General features: G+C 28.1%; 1 protein-coding gene across 1 annotated transcript; it reads left to right on the forward strand.

Moving 5' to 3' along the window:
- The first annotated feature begins 1,920 nt into the window (after positions 1-1,920).
- LOC115723228 (uncharacterized) lies at positions 1,921-2,823 on the forward strand. The gene has a single exon (XM_030652660.2). It carries the CDS (start codon positions 1,996-1,998, stop codon positions 2,692-2,694), a length of 699 nt encoding a protein of 232 aa, XP_030508520.2. The 5' UTR covers positions 1,921-1,995; the 3' UTR covers positions 2,695-2,823.
- The last annotated feature ends 16,088 nt before the right edge of the window (positions 2,824-18,911 follow it).

Below are 18,911 nucleotides of genomic sequence, written 5' to 3' on the forward strand. Positions count from 1 at the left end.
CAGTGATCAGCAGAGTGATGATATTAACTCAACTCTCTCCTAAACTCAAGCCTAGCTAATTACAATTAATTAACTTCAGCTCGTGAGAGGACTAACAAACTTCCTCACACACTCAACAACACTCATTCGAATCATCACTTGAAGATCACTCACTCAGCCATTTCATAATCATCATCCATATCATAATCCTTAATTTGCCAGAATATATATATGACTAACCCACTGTATGTTGTTGTGGGCTGTACGTACACCCACTTTCTAGCTAGCTAGTTGCAATAACCATATATCTCCAGTTGAGTATGGAATGGAACCCTTGTGGTAGTTGGTCCCTATGCCATGGGTTCTCAAACTTATTTTCGTGGGTCATTATACACTCAAATCAGCCCTCATGCTTTCGCCCTTACTACCCCTTCCTCCATATAATTGTTTGTCAATCTATATGGCTAAGGAAATGAGATGGGTTGTATAACCCATAATTTTATTAATTGGCCTTCTACTCTTGGTTGTACAAACTATCAATATTTGTTAAGGATTATTTCTACCACATACTCAATTTTTTTTATCTTTTTACTCTTTTACTGTGGCGCGAATGATCATTACAATTTGAAATTTTACATTTGAAAACACAATTTTATCTTTTGATTTTTTTCTTCTTTTCTCATATTTTACTTGAATTAAAAAAATTGTTACAAATATCCTTCTTCAATTTTATATTGTTGTTTTTTTAAAAAAATAATAATTTACTTATATGATCATTACAATAGAAGAGTAAGCTAAATTTATTAATACTAAGCATACAAAAATTATCTCTAAGAATACATATATATTTCTAAAAGCTATCTTTAGAACGGTTATTTATGAATGTATCTTTTATTAGAGTACTCTTCAACTGTGTCAAATTAATTAGCATATCATACGAGGGCTACATCAACAAATCGTTTAGAATAATAATCTGCGATATATATAGCGTTGTACATAAATTGATCAAAAACAATTATAATTGATCGACTCAATTATAACTCACTGCTAAACATTATATATCTTATCTAGTTATGATTTGGTTGAATCATAAGTTATCTTTTAATTTTTCAGTTAAATCTCAGTTCGATTGATGGATGTGAAGTGTCCAAAAAATCAAATACGATCTAATATATTTAATTAAATTAATTAGTGTTTTTATTTGATTGAATTGGTAATAATTAGATTTAATATTATTATACATAATTGTATATATTTGTAAAAATTAGGATTAAATTATATTTATTATTTTTATTCTTTAAAAAGTATGTAATTGAAAATAAAACTTTAAATTAATTATATATTTCAAATTCTAACAATTTTTTTATATGATTTTGGGGTAAAAATATATTATTGAAAATTTATACAAAAATAGATAAAATTATATATATAACACATATTTTATTGATGAGCTCATTAATTAAAAATAAACAAAAACTGAAAAAGTGGATGACAAATTTAAGGCCATATTTAAGAAAACTAGTATTCTTTAGAAAAATGTATGGACTTGAGTAAAACATAATACAGAAATATTAGGTATATAAATTATGTTAGGTTTACTCTATAAAATATTACCATAACTAACCTAGCTAATATCAAAGGGCATGTGGATAGCTAGCTAATATCATCATATGGACTATAATAATATATTAATGTAATTTCAAAAATTTATTAATTCATACATAATAATTAATTATTCATAAGAATCATAACCATATAAAATGGTCCTTATTAATTTATCTCCAAACCCCATCTAATAATATATAACTAACCTATATTATATATGTATATAGCTCACTCCAAAAATATTAATTGTTATTTATAATTTTTAGTCAATTTTATATAGATAGGCTTCCTTCTCGAAGCATATATGTATTATTAATTCAAAGCTATATATACATATATGAATGAAATAAGTTGATCAACTTAACTTAATACTCTTCGATCGCTTTTATTTTTATATATATCATATACGATATGATGATGGAAGTAGCCCTAACATCATCGTCATCACCACAGAGACTGAAAGCCAGTCCAGTGGCTTTGGATGATCCTCTGCCGCCGCAAGAGAGGACGGCGGAGGAAGAAGCCAAATACAAGAGATCAAGGAAGAGAAGAAATATAATAAGAGTAAGCTGTGGAATGTTGGTAGTACACATCATCATATTGGTTATATTAAGCTTAACAGTGTTTAAGGCAAAGGACCCCACAACAACAATCAACAACTTCCACGTCAGCAACCTTACTTACTTTCTTGACATCCAACGGCTGAGAGTTGATCTCAACCTCACACTGGCCGTTGACTTGTCAGTCAGAAACAAGAACAAGGTTTCCTTTAAGTACCACAACTGCACCGCCGCCCTTAACTACCGTGGCCACCTCGTCGGCGTCATCAACATTCCGGCCGGCAACATCCCCTCCGACGACACGAAACGCCTCGACATCACTCTCACCATCATGGCCGATCACCTCCTCTTAGACGACTCCCAAGACCTATTCTCTGACGTCGTCGCCGGCGTTGTGCCGATGAACACTTACTTAAAGATGTCCGGCAAGGTCAAAATCTTCGGAATCTTCAAGATTCATGTCAGGGCAACCTCTTCATGCAATTTCAATGTTAACATCTCCTCAACCAGTATCACCGATCAAACATGCAATAATAAGGCAAAATTATGAGATTATATATTTCTATTTTTTCCATTTCTTTTTTGTACATATATATATAAATATATTAATATTAATGCATGCATGCACTACTATATGTTATATTATATAATTATTAATATACATTTTTTGAGTTACACATATTTGAATTCGATTTCCGCAGCATCATCAATATTTTCTATGACTACTTCAACTAGTTTCTTTGTAGTTTTATTAATAATAAATTAATTAATAAAGTAGCTTAGCTTATTATTACTTGGTTCTTTCTTGGAATTTATTTTTCAAACTAGCTAATTTAAGCTTTTCACGTGTGTTGTTGTGATTTTATTTTTTTTTATTCTTTTTGGGCCAAAAACAGCTTAATAACAATTTTAGCCTACCAATTACTTCTATTACACCGTATTGTATTGTATAGTATTATATTAAATTGTATTTCATACAATATTTTTATATAAAACTATATCTTGTATTAACTTTTATGGACACCTGAATATATAATATTTTAGTATAAATTAAAGTTTAACATAGTATTGTATAAAAACTATGCAATATAGCCGTTCTTCGCATGACTAATTTAATTTCTTTTTGTGTTATAATAAATAGTTACTTAAAAATATAAGTAAAATTATAAATATATTATCTTATTTCATATTATTATTAATAATTTATTTATTAAAACCTAAATGCATAATTTTTAATTATTATTTAGAATTATTTATTAAGAAAATTAGAATTTATTATATGTAGTATTAAATTACTTTGTTAAAAAAAATTATTTTTATAAAAATAAATAAAGGTGGTGTAGAAAAAAAATTACAGTGTTTCCCATAATACATTATTTTCATATCTCGATAATTCAAAATAATTGTTACTATTATATCTCATTTGTTGTATCATTGTACATATCTCACTTATTTTCATCACTGTATCACATCCTTTGTCATTACCGTAGTTCACTTGTAATCATCACTATTGTATTTCTCAAATCTATATCTTAATCTTAGATTTCATCTCGAATTTTAAATATTTTTTTAACATTTTTAAGACATTAGAGAAAATTCATTAGTTTGTTCTGTTATTATTGATTAATATGTTTAAAAAATTGATTACTATTTTTTTAAATATTTTAATTACAAAAAGAAAAGAATATAAAAAATGTGATATTTTAGTTATTAGAAATGCTAAGGCAACATGTCACCGCTTTATGTCTCTGCTATTTATATATAGATATAAATATATATATTGATTGATATTTTATGTATGTATATAAACGAAATTTACGATTAATTATATTTGAATTAAATTTTAATATTTTTTTAGAATTTATTTTTTATTTTCTAACTTTTTTTTTAAATATTGTATATTTTTATAGAAAATTAAAATAATACTAAAATATCAATTTGTAAATTTATACTTTTTTGTAGAAAAATAATGAAAATAATAGTAAAATATCAATTTGTAGATTTATGCTTTAATAAAATATTAAAATTGAGAGAATTAAAGAGAGTAGAGAAAAATAGTTTTGAAGTGATTTTAGAATGCGATATCACCGCCTCATACTTTCTCCTTTAATAGTAAAATATCAATTTGTAGATTTATACTTTTTTTTATAGAAAAATTATTAAAATAATAGTAAAATATCATAGATTTATGCTTTAATAAAATATTAACATTGAGAGAATGAAAGAGAGTAGAGAAAAATAGTTTTGAAGTGATTTTAGAATGCGATGTCACCGCCTCATACTTCTCCTTTAATAGTAAAATATCAATTTGTAAATTTATACTTTTTTTTATAGAAAAATTATCAAAATAATAGTAAAATATCATAGATTTATGCTTTAATAAAATATTAAAATTGAGAGAATGAAAGAGAGTAGAGAAAAATAGTTTTGAAGTGATTTTAGAATGCGATGTCACCGCCTCATACTTCTCCTTTAATAGTAAAATATCAATTTGTAAATTTATACTTTTTTTTATAGAAAAATTATTAAAATAATAGTAACATATCAATTTGTAGATTTATACTTTAATAAAATATTAAAATTGAGAGAATTAAGGAGAGAAAAGAAAAATAGTTTTGAAGTGATTTTAGAAGGGAATTTTGATTTTATATGCTTAAATAATTAAAAAAATTTATTATTATACCAAAAACTTAAACCATAAAAAAACTATACTTTTTTTTTCAAAACCCCAAAAATACCTCCCTCACAATTCTCTCTCTCTCTCTGCATCATCTCTCTCTCTCTCTCTCTCTCTCTCTCTCTCTCTCTCTCTCTCTCTCTCTCTCTCTCTCTCTCTCTCTCTCTCTCTCTCTCTCTCTCTCTCTCTCTCTCTCTCACATCCCAACCGCCCACCCTCACCACCACCTCCGACTTCCGACCCTCACCGCCACCTCCGACCACCCGCACCAACACCCCGACCCAGCCCCACTCTCTCGGACCGCCCAAAAATCGCACCCCGAAACCCACTATCTCTTCCTCTCTGAAATCGCAGAAAAAAAAAATGGTCCCAGGTCCGATGGTCGGACCATGGGTCCGATGGGGTCCGACCAATCGGACCCATCGGACCCATGGTCCGACCATCGGACCTGGGACATTTTTTTTTTCTGCGATTTTAGAGAGAAAAATGGTCCCAGGTCCGATGGTCGGACCATGGGTCCGATGGGTCCGATTGGTCGGACCCCATCGGACCTGGGACCATTTTTTTTTTCTGCGATTTCAGAGAGAGAGGAAGAGAGAGTGGGTTTCGGGGTGCGATTTTTGGGCGGTCCGAGAGAGTGGGGCTGGGTCGGGGTGTTGGTGCGGGTGGTCGGAGGTGGCGGTGAGGGTCGGAGGTCGGAGGATGGAGGTCGGAGGTGGTGGTGAGGGTGGGCGGTTGGGGTGAGATGGAGAGAGAGAGAGAGATGATGCAGAGAGAGAGAATTGTGAGGGGGGTATTTTTGGGGTTTTGAAAAAAAAGGTATAGTTTTTTTAGGGTTTAAATTTTTGGTATAACAATAAAAAATTTTAATTATTTAAGCATATAAAATCAAAATTCCCTTTTAGAATGCTATGTCACTATCTCATATTACTTCTCTTTTATAGATATATAGATATAATATATAATTCAATTAAATATAATACAATATGATACACAGTGTCAAGATTTGTTAGTTACATGTCTTGAGTAGTTACTGCTGTTATTACTGTTAGTTCTTTGTATTCAGTTTTCTGGTTTTCTGTTGTAACTAACTGTCTTGTACTTGGCCTTAGCTCACTTGAGCTATATATATATATATATACTAGTAAAAAGTTACGTGCGAGGCACGTATACTAAATTTTATGCTAGTTTTTTTCTACGTTATTAAAAAGTGATACAATTAAAAATTAAAAAAAATATTATTAGTTATTAGGTTCAATATCATTACCATGTGTTCATTTTTAAGGAAAAAAAAATATTTATGAAATAATAATTTGTTGCAACGCGAGTACAGGTAAAATTCAGAAAATATAGCATTTATTAGTACAGTATTGACAATTTCAACAGTAAATTAACTGATTGTATACTTTTTTGTCTGCTAACATTAAGCTTTTGATATTTGAGTGGTGAACTCTTATTTGTCCGCTTTTCAAATTTTTTTAACACTCTCATTTTATTCTTCCAACTTTCTGTAGTTGGAGTGATGTCCTTAATTGTTATATATAGTGTAGTCATTTATTCACCTATTTTCAAATAAAACAATAGATATACAAAATAAAATTAAATATAACTAAGCTCATATTAAAATCAATCTCACCTTTCAATATAGTAAAAGGTTTTTAAATTGATTCATTCTCACTTAATAATAATTGTGACAGACCTAACGAATAATAATATTATGTTACCTAATAACAAAATAGGAATCCACCAAACAACATTATGAAAATTTATTCCAGGTATAATTATATAAATCTATTACTCATTGAAGTCTATAAGAAACTCTAAAAAGCTCACAATACGAAATTTCACATCAAAAATCTAAAAATGATCAACTATGTAGCAGGAATAATAATACAATAACCATAATTGCCTAGTCATACTTTGTAGAATGAATATAAGTGTATACTTTGTAGTAGGTCATTATTGTGTCATTTTTAAGTTAATGTGTCAACTTGAAAATAATTCATTTAATAAACAGAATGGAGTCAATCTAAAAATATTTTTCTACCTTAATAAGTAGAGCTATAGAAAACAAACTCAGTAACTTTTTGAGTGTTAAAAAATTGTAAATGGTTATAAATTCAGAGTAAGTAAGTTGTGTGTGGCAGCTGGTTAAAGAAGCCAAAATTGAGGTTTATGATTAGAAAGTAGAAGCACCGCTAGAACTTTCCTTTGTTTGAAGTAATAGTATAATAACTAATATTTTTTATTACATATTAATAATTAATTCAAGATGAACTTTTCAAAGTATTTTTGAAACATCGTGGGATATATAAATGCAATACGTTTGCATCTTTAGCAATATATATATAATATATAAATAGTAGTAAATTCTTATTTAATTTTTAATTGTATCATGGCATAAAATTTAATATATAGCTTTTTACTTACCATGCATGGTCGACACCTCAATTGAATAGAGTCCTATTCAATTAGTTTCTGTTTTTCGTGTCTTGATTTCAGATTTTAAGAAATTATTATTTTTCTTTGGACCTTGACCACTTAATCTATGATCGTATAGTTTCAGAATAAAATTCTTATATGATCGTAGATGTATATTTATGGTATTGTTTATTAATAATTAAGATATCAAATTAAATATTTTAAACCATGAATTTCTCATAAACCATTTTATTTTTATTAATAAATCATTTTATTTTTAATATAAATATACATCTACGATCATAAACTATATTCGGTTCCCTACTCATCCTTTCAACCTCAATTATCTCTTTGTGATTTACAACTAATTTTGTCATTTTTTTCACCTACAAAATTAAATTTATTTAAAAATCCACCCCATATATATCTATTATCAAACTGTACATATATACAAAGGCTTGATTAGTTTAAAATTCAAAAAAGTTTTATGTTTCTGAAAATTTAAAAGATGAGTCCACACGAAATTTTTTGATTGGTTGGTAGTTTTAAAAAATCTGTTTGGTTTGGTTTTTACTTTTTAATTTTTAAAATTGTATTTTTAAAATTAATAAACTATTTTATTTTTATTAATAAATCATTTTATTTTTAATATAAATAAAAAGTCACCCATGAATTTCTCCTGTTATATAGGCACACTTTATATAGAATATAAATAATTATATAATATTCTTCGTTTTTATTTATTTATATATATCACAATTGGTATTCTTTTTTTTTTCCTCTCTCAATGCGATTCTTTGAGTGTGTTTACTGAGAATATTTAATGCTTAATAATCTCTTCTCATTCTTTCTTAGTTTACTGTGATTTTGAACTACATTTGTGTTTTTGCCACTTTTTCTATTCATTGTGATCTTGAACCACAATGAATTATTCTAAATAATATAAATAAAATGGACGATTATTTTATATATATTTGTTTTTAATTTCTAGAGTTATAGTTGTGATTATATATAGAGTTGAAATATGCTAAATATCAATTCAAATATTAATAGGATTTGTTTTATTATTATTTTATTATATATAAATAATATTTTATTATTTTATTAAATAAAAATAAAAAGTCACCCATAAATTTTTCATAAACCAAGAATTTCAGTTATATAGGCACACTTTATATAGAATAGATATATATGAATCAAATCACTGGCATGGGATAAGCTTTGCTTCTCATTTTTCTTGCTCTGTTTTCCTCTGTTTCATTTGTTTCACAATACAATACGACATAATATGACGTTTCAAACGAGCGCGTAGTGAATACTTTATAATTCCACAAATCCCCTCTCATTTAAATAAAGAGTACTATGCGCTAGTTTCACCTAAATATTATCTTCTTTGATGCAATAATAAATTCCGCAACCCCACATCTCTAAAGCCAAGACCCTCTTAGTTTTTAGTTTCACCAACACACCAGCTCAGGAAACTCTCATAATCTGAATTGCCTTTCCACAAAAAACCACAAAAAGTTTGATATCTGATTCTTTTAACAACCCATTTGGCCCCATTATGTATTAATATATAGTAAGCAAAATAGAGTTATAATAAGGAAAAATCTTCCTGCAAAATAAGGAAAGATTGTTTGAACTCCAAGTTCTACTATAAGTCATTCGGTTGTTTTAGTCAATGAACTTAATTATTAATGATCTTCTTGCTCAAATAATTAAAAGGCAAGGAATTGTTGATGTATATTTTGTATGTGATTATAAATAAATCGATTGTTTATTAATTTGATGTACAAAAATAACAATATATATATCCAAAGTGAAAAACAGGAGTATTATTCTCTAACAGAATTCTTGCTTGAAAAAAAATAACTAAATTATGATAGAATAGAATTGGATTTAATTTTTTTAAGAGTAATTTGCGGCATAAATACTTAAGTTTTATGCCGAGTAGCAGATAAATACCTAAGTCGTATTTTTGGCGGTAAAAATACCTTCCGTCACTAGTGTGAAACTTCTATAGGTATCTGGTCGTTAACTGACAGGTCGACATCTACTTGTCACTCGTTAATTGGTCCATGTCATTAATTTTTTTTATTTATTATTTAAATGTTTAAATATTATAAAAAATTAAATATAATTAATTTTTATTTTTTAATATTTATTTCTTTTCCATTTCTTTTTCTTTGAATTAAAAAATAAACTCAATTGAGAAATTGAAAGGCAGAAAAGAACAAAGCCCAGATCGATCCAGATATCCAACTTCAAACGCAGAAAAGAAAAAAAAAAAGCAATCCAAAAAAATTTACCCTATCTATATCAACTCACTATTTTCCTTCCCTATTCATCATCCAATTTCAAAAATTTAGAAAACAAATTTATATAAATAAATAAAATCTCAAATCCATAAATATTTAAATCCCATAAATTACAAATAAGCCAATAAATTTCAGATTTAAACTTGTTGCATTCAAAACAATTCTTTACAATTACACAGACTATACTCAAATTTATACACAAATAAATAGCAACATTTCATCATATGTTCATCATTGTTCAATATTCTATTTGTACAGAAGAAAAAATAGCCAAAAAAAAATCAAAAAATCAATACCTCTATAATCTTCTCTTCTATTTAGCCAAACCCATATCTAAATCTGGCCTCTTTTGTGGTAGATCTCGTCTTCTTGCAAGAGGAGCTTGGAGATGGCGATTCTGCCATTAAATTTGGCAAGGAGACAAGAGAGGGAGAAATTGAGCAGAGGGAACTCAAACTGCAGGGTTAGGATTTTTGAACCATCTAAACGACCTTCATGGTGACGGTGGATCAAGGAATAGCTTTGTGGTCCACCATTGAAACCGACGAGAGAGAGATTGTGGTACTCCACCATTGCAACCGACGAGAGAGAGAGAGAGAGAGAGAGAGAGAGAGAGAGAGAGAGAGAGAGAGAGAGAGAGAGAGAGAGAGAGAGAGAGAGAGAGAGAGAGAGAGAGAGAGAGAGACGATGTTGAGCTTGGGACTATTGACGCCGAGAGAACTCCATCGGTCGGCGACAAGGAAAGGACTTTGGTCGACGACGAAGAGAGAGGCTGCACTGCAGCTTGCCTAAGAAGAAGGAGAAAGGAAGAGAGAAAATGTGAAGAAGAAAGGGCGTGGGAGGAGTTGTGTTGGGAAGAGATGTTAGGATTTTCTTTTTTAATTAAGTTATTTTAAAATTAATTTTTTTTATTGTTTTTAAAATAATTTTTTTTAAGTAAATTTCAGATTTCAATGAATTTTTTAAATAATAAATAAAAATTAAAAGACATGGACCTATTAGTGGCTGACACGTAGATGTCGACCTGTCAGTTAACGACAAGGTACCTACGGAAGTTCCACACTAGTGACGGAAGGTATTTTTACCGCCAAAAATACGTCTTAGGTATTTATCTGCTACTCAGGATAAAATTTAAGTATTTATGCCACAAATTATTCGTTTTTTAAATATATCATTTTGATTAATAGTTTTTTTTTTCTTTTTGTCTATATATAAAATAAAAATAAATAGTTAAGACATGTGCAATGTTTATTATACCTATTAATTAGAAAAATTTATATAATAGACCAAAAAATTAAAAAAATTACAAAAATACATCAATATAGAAAAAATTTCATTTTTTGCTCTTTGAATTTTTTATTTACAATAATACCACTTCAGTGAAAATAATAATGAACTATTTTTTAAGTTGCATTATAGTTTATTTATAGTTGTCATAATTTTTTTTATTAATTTATAGTTGTTGTGGGGTTAATTTCACGTTATTTTTTAGTTGTTTTTTTTTTTACTTTTTGCAAAACAAAGTGTATTTTTGTAATTTAAAACTTTACAAGAGTATTTTTGTAATTATAAATTTTAGATCGTAAAATTGTAAATAAAACATAAAAAAGAATATTTTTGAAAATTCCTCTATTAATTATTATTTGTTGTTACAACTTTTACAAAATTATAATTCTCATCTATATATTTTGTTTATATATAATTATTTGATATTATGTTAATCAATTGCCATTAAATTTTTTAATTTTCAAAATGATTTTAATTATTTGAACTAATGTAAGTAAAATATCCCATTTCAAAAAAAAAATGCAACTAAAATATATAAATTCTTTTAAAATATATGGTAATAACAAAATATCTAGTACTTTAAATATAATATTAAATCACACTACACTTATATGCCACATCAAAGGATGTTAGGCCGGCAATATTCTAGAAGTATATATTGTAAAATTTTGACTAACTTTTGTAGCAATTATATATATTTATTTTATTTTTTTGCATCTATTCTTGCTGATGATAGTTTGATAATTTTTGATGCGAATAGGGAGGCTTGCCAAATTTTAAGTCGCTACTGGATAAATATTTGATTGCTTCCGGTCAAATAATGGTTAATTTTCATAAATTAGAAGTTAGTTTTGTTCAAAATGTGGGCAGGTAGAACAAGTTCATGTGGTAGGTTATTTGGAGGTTCAACGTGTTGAGCATCATGAAAAATACTTGAGTCTACTTTTGGTTGTGGGGAGGGTTATGGTCAATCCCCAAATCCTCAAAGAGAGGGTTATGGGATCAATTGGAAATATAGGGTAAGTTCAATAAAAAAACTAGATTGTTGGATGAAATAAAATGGTTGGGTTTGCATGCGGGTACTAGTCCAACTTGATCTCATGGGTTAGCAAAAATTAAACCCAAACCTGCTTAAAATAGTTGACGAGGTTGGACCCGACCCGCCTGTAGATAATGAATTTTCCCAAACAAACGGGTTGGTCAGATCGGGTCCAGGTGGGTTGGCCGAGTCCGAGTCAAACTTGGCCAAAATATTCAGTCTTACTATCCAGGATAAAAGAATGGAGCTTCAAAATCTAAAACTCAGGGAGTTGCCCATTTATGCTAGCCTAAGCCACAAATGGTGTTATTTTGGTTTGGACTAAGTTCATCGCCAGGCACTACTTTCACTCTTGGAGCTGGACTGCTAGACTGGGTTCATGCTAGCCCATGGTTTGTCATATTTGGGCTTCTGTTGAGTCTAAATGGACTCTTTCTCTTATTGTGACGCTCTAAATTAATAATTAATTATGCCAATATATATGATTTTCATATACTAATATAGTTACTCTTATTAATTATACCAATATATATGATTCTTATTGTTATTTGTAAATGTACTTCTAAGACCCAAATCAATCAATACAGATCTGACCACGGGCCCAATCAAGATAATGGGCTACACTTGTTGTAAGAGTGGATCCGCAGTTATGGATCAGAAACAAGCCTAAATAGCACTAGAGTTGGGCCGCCAAGGGTTCGAAAGGGTGTCTTATCCAGAACAAGGAAGACTCGATAGGAAATATCCAAATGGACTAGGTACTTTCGAATGTGCAGTTCAAGAGGCGTCTAAGAATCAAGGCTGACGTTGCATTTCCTTTGACATTGAATCCCACAATATCAGGATCTTGTCTCCTGTGTCAAACCATAAGAGTGCCAACACCACCCAGGGAGACATGCCCTTTGTCTAACTGCCACTGCACTAACGCTACTGTGCATAAATATGGCGCACACATGCCACATTTCACTATTATGCGACTTCCATGTACAGATGACTGTTGCCTCACGAGTTGGACCTCACCGAATAGCGGCCCAATGTCAATATTACTTGTATTTACCCCATCAATGGGCCATGTTTACCTGCAAAACCCTAGCAGTCAAGGTATACCCTCGATTCTAGCCTATAAATATAACCTTAACATTTCATGCAAAATGTTCAAAATTGATCTCTTGCAAGCAAATGCTAAAATCTAGGGTTCATAAACTAGACAAGAACACTTGTGTAGTGCTTGAAGGTTTTTTTAACTAAATAATATTGACTTGTGGACTATAGTGTGTTAACACTCGAACCATGTAAAAATTCTCGTCTCAATTCTGATATCTAATCTATTTTCTTTAGATCTTATTTTATTTAAATCGGATTTTAAAAGTCTTGTTAAATACATATATTAATTAAAAATACTTTAAAATTTGAAAAAAAATTATAAAAATACGTCAACAAGGAAAAAAATTTATTTTTACGATTGGAACTTTTTTATTTACAAAAACACCTTCAGTAAAAACAATAAACTAATTTTTTGGTTGTTTTATAGTTGAAATATAGTTGTATTATTTTTTTATTGTTGTTTTATAGTTTATTTATAGTTGTTGTAAGGTTATTGTTTTATTGTTTTCTTCCTTTTTGTCGAGAAAAGTACTTTTATAAATAAAATACTTAAGTCGTAAAATTGTAAATAAAAATAGAAAAGGATATTTTTAAAAATTTCCTATTATATATAAAGTAAACAAGACAACCAAACTTAATTGCTTAAAGATAATAAAATAAAAACATGGTTTCATGTAATAATTGGAGGGGGAAAGAAACTAATCATCATAGTCATTTATATATATATATATATATGTTTGGGTAAATAAGTAGATGAGCAATAAACAAGTCCAAGATAATGTCTCAAATGTGTAACATATTTAGTAGTATAGTTGGGAGATGTAGGGTTGAATACATCATTATATGAATGTTGAATTCTTCATTTTTGGTCTCTTATATATTATTAAATCAAAGTCAGCAATATTGGGAGGTCCCTCTTTTGTTGAAGAAGAAGATTAATACATTGTTTATGTTCTTAGAAAGTTATGTTACTAATAAGTACTAACATCTTTATCATCGATCTTGCAGGATTACGTTTGTGTTTTTCTGTTGATGATTGATGATCGATTGAGGTGCTGGGTTAGTTAATTAACTAATTTATGAGATTAATTAAAGTGTGAATATAAAATAACAAATAATATATAGATTGATAGGATATTCTGATGATATCTATAGCTGCTTAAGGATAGTTTAGTAGAAACTAGAAATTACTAGAACATGATGAGGTTAATCTTAATTATTAATTAATAAATAATGTAATCTAATGACAATCTTTATTCAATAATTTCAAGCTATATATTTTCTAGTAGACAATAGAAACGAAAAGAAATTATTGTATGGATAAAATTAGGAGAAAAGTTAATTAAAAGTATTTGAATTGAATGTTATGATGAATAAGTAATTAATCATCATCATCATCATTATCATATCTAATATGGTTAATTTCCCTTGGTGAAGGCAAAGCAGCTAACCTAATTAAGTACCTAACCCCATCACCCATTACCCCATTACCCACTACAAACACCATCCATCCAATTTACCTACATATAGATTTCCTTTATAATTAATAACTAATTGAAATACTGTTATAAATATTAATAATTATGTGGATGTCTAAATTTTTTATTTATTATCATTAATTGTAATCAACACTCTTTTTTCTTAGTTTCCCTTTTTCTTAGTTTCTTAATATTTGACTCTTGTATTTGTATAAATATGGATTCACCTGGAATAAACAACTGAGAAATTATCACTCACTCCTCTTTCTCTCTTCTTCTTCTTCTTTTTTCTCATTTATTTTATATTATTTTATAACATGTTATCAGGACGAGTCTCTGCCCTAGTTTCAAGCATGAGTCTCTGCCCAAGCTTCAAGCATGAGTCTCTGCCTAAGCCCCAATGTAAGTATTTTGTTAAAGTTCTTGAATTGTTTCAAGGTCACGATACACTAAATATATATTTATATATATACTTATCTGACTGAAATAATTTCAAGAATCTTTTGTTTTCCTTTTTTCTTTTTATCTATATATCTATGTATTATGTATGTATGTATATATTTTTAATGTTTATTATTGTTTATATATATATTATGTTCTTATCATTTATAATATGTACAATATATGTGTGTATATAATATAGTAAAGAAAATCTGTATAAATTATACATATATCCTGAAGATTATGTATCCTCGATAAAATATTGCATATATCCTGATGATTATGCATCCCTAGTAAAATCTTGCATATATCCTGAAGATTATGCGTCCTCAATAAAATCTTGCATATATCCTGAAGATTATGCAAACGTAATATTCATCATATAGTTGACGGATATATTATGAAAAAGATAAATACATATTTATGTATATGTTCTTGTATCTTTTGAGGAAAATGAAAGGTAATCTAATATCGATATAGATTTTGACAAACATTTCCTGAAGTAAATATTTTATATTTGTCGAAAAAAAATGATTGTATTTATGTGAATACAACTAAAGAATTATTAAAAATGATTATTATTGATGCAATTTTATAGTGGGTTTTAAATACCCAAAAAGAATGTTAAGAAAATTGCATTGAAACATCCAATTCTAAGAATAACAATGAGCATGACTAATGTTATTTAAATACATAAGGCATGTATTTATTGTTCATCATTCAGGGAATGATACGAATTGAATTCAATTACTTTTAAAGATTGTTCGTATTCTATAAATTAGTCATGTTATTATATATTGTTATTACTTGCAATATTTATATTGGAAATTATTGCATGTGACATATATTAAAGATCAAACTTTGCAAACATCTTGGAGACTATGCAAAAACTGCATTCATATATTCTTTAAAATATCGTAAAAGAAATTGCTGAATAATTTCTTATATTTTTATGGATGAACAAGTAATAAATTTTTAGGAAATTTTTAATAATGTTCTACTTGTTCAATGTCATTCCCTGAAATGAATGCAATATTGTTTACTACTCATATATTTCCAGAAGAAAGTAGAAACAACCAAAAGATGAGATACCACACACAATCAAAGTGCATGAAATCTACATATCATGTGTGGAACATGAATAATAGTAGACGCGTACCTGTAGTACAGACACACTTATAATCAAGATAAAAGTATATTTGATTATTGAATAAGTGTGAATTGTACATTTAGAATATTTAAATATCATTCCCTGAAGAGAATGAATAGACATGAAATTCTATTTCAAAGAATATAGATTTTACATATATTGGTAATGCCAGAAGCAAATTAATACATACATATTTTATTATTTCTTGAAATCAATAGTTTCAAACTATTGTTGGTACATGATATGTATATATAGTTACTATTTAATTCAGTTTGCATATTCCTAGAAGTGGATATATAATTTACTAATATTTGTTAGTGATCCAATATAATCAAAGTGATAAAGAATCACAAAATGATTATTTGAAAAGCTTCCTGAAGAAGTCTTACATACAATTGCTACTTGGAGTAGTTAAATATCTTTGTATGTACCTAGATGTATAACTTTTATCTAGTTATGAAAGTGATAAGAAATAACTTATTATATGTACTGGTTGTACATTTAAATATATAATATATCAAATCATGATAATTAGATTGATGAATAGTCTATTAATAAATTAGACGACTTGTTGAAAAGATACCAGGAAAAATGAATGATATATTATGGTTATATCTATTTGACCATTACAATAACATGATGAAGTTGGCATGTATCTTTTAAATTATACACATAATTGAATTGATGATAGTGATTCCTGAAGAAATATAAAGTTTGATAAACATAATAGTGACTCGTGAAGAGTGTATATGTTTTAGAGAATAATATAATTATATTATTCGTGTATATAAAAATAAAACTTGTAATGAAATTATGTTGTAATGAATTTATATTACCTTTTGGAAGTTTCATTGAAATACAAATTATATTGAACCTGAAGTTCATGAATTGAATTATTTTAACATGATCAATCATATGCAATAAATTGTCAAAGGATTTGACTAAATTTTGTTGAGGAATCAGAAGATTCTTCTTATTGTTAATTTATAAGGCTCAAAAGAAGAATGTGCATATATTTGCACATAGAATATATTTAAATTATATTTCTTTAACAATCTTGAGCCATTGTTAGATTTTTATTGCATAGTTTCTTATCGATGTGATAAGATTATATGATCATGCATTTACAAAATGAGTAAATTTATGTATTTCTAATTATACACGTATGACTCATTCTTAGAAATGAATTAAGTTCATAAGTATTGAACTTGAAACTGAAGTTTATTGAACCTGAAGTTCAATGTCATATAGTATATATGAGTTTAAATAGATATTGATTCATTGTGATATATTGAAATTCATACAGGTGTATTAATATTATTAGATATCACAATTTTTAAAAATTCTCTCGATTAGGGGGAGAGAAGCAGTTGGGATCGATGATAATTTTTGAAAAATGATCCTTGCACAAAGTATATAAGAACGATATAGTTCAAAATGATATATACCAACTGCAAATCAATATTATTCAAAGTTGAGATAGAATGAGTTGAAAACGCCTGATGCGTAAATGAACAATGTAGAAATTATTAATAAATATTTATTTGATTTATCCTGAAGTTGTTAAATCTAGAGGTACTCATGGAGATACCTTAATGTTATAAAATATTGATGATTTAAAAATGATAACCGTGATGGAAACAGTCCTCTAGAAGAGACTCCCAAGAGAAGTTAGACATAACAAATTTGATTATAATTGAATCCCTGAAGTGGTTCTATATAGGTACCTATAAATGATAAACATATTTGAAAAATATGTAATTTAAAGAGATCTCTATAAGTTATGTCAATATGGGAGGAAATTATCATATAATGAACTTTTTGTCGACAATAGATGTTGAATGTTTGCATATGCAATAAACTAACATGAGATAGCAAGGATCATGGTATTATATTTGTCAAGAATCATCGACATACGTTTTGTTTTTGGCCAAAATATAATGACGCAATCCAGGCAAGTTTACTCGCATAAAGTGAAGTAAGACCTGTAGGGTGTGCAAATAAATATTTCTAATGAGAAATTTGCATATATGTATTTGTACATAATGAATTGTTGTACAAAGTTTGCATAGACATGAGATTGATTGAAGTAAGGCTTAAATATTGGAAAAATATAATCATGATTTGATTATAGCATGGAATATATTTTATGAGAATTTATAAGCGTCACACAAATGTTGCAACAAAAAGTTATTTATTTGGAGCTCCTAATATAGTGAGAATTTGAAATAAGCCTTATATAAAAATTCAAGAATAATTTAATACATGTCTTAAGTGATATAAATTCAAAGTCGCGCGCACTATATGACAAAGATCTTTGTATGAAATAAAGACATGTAAGTAAATTATTGTTTGAAAAATACGTATGGTTGTCTATGCAGTATAAATTCGTAAATTATACGTTGTGATAGACTCTTGAAGATTTTTTGATTAATTGAAAAATAAACTTTTATTTCTTTTGTATATTGAGAAATATTAAATGTATAAAGTGTGTTCATTAGTAGAGAAGTCCTGAAGTACTTCGTATGCATCAAGAATTATAGATATATGATCATTTGATATGGAATTAAGATCATACAACAAGAATGGAACAAAAATATGGTCTTCGAGTACCATCTTGTCACAAATGAAAATTTATATTTTTTTTAATGTGTTATGTTCATATCTACTTGAAATTTTAAATTGTAGTATGAACAAGATTGTACATACACATGAATGATACAATTAGTTGGATAAAGATTAATGCTCCACGAACATCTCATCTATAATTTAGAAGTTCATACATACTCTGGAAGAGATATAAAATATATGATCAAAGATTGTATATGGTGATATTTTAAAAGTGATAACAA

The sequence above is a fragment of the Cannabis sativa genome, chromosome 9 (assembly GCF_029168945.1).
Source record: "Cannabis sativa cultivar Pink pepper isolate KNU-18-1 chromosome 9, ASM2916894v1, whole genome shotgun sequence".
NCBI classification, from domain to species: domain Eukaryota; kingdom Viridiplantae; phylum Streptophyta; class Magnoliopsida; order Rosales; family Cannabaceae; genus Cannabis; species Cannabis sativa.

Coding starts and splice junctions, on each gene's coding strand:
- LOC115723228 (XM_030652660.2), top strand. CDS start 1,996: ATGATGATGGAAGTAGCCCTAACATCATCGTCATCACCACAGAGACTG.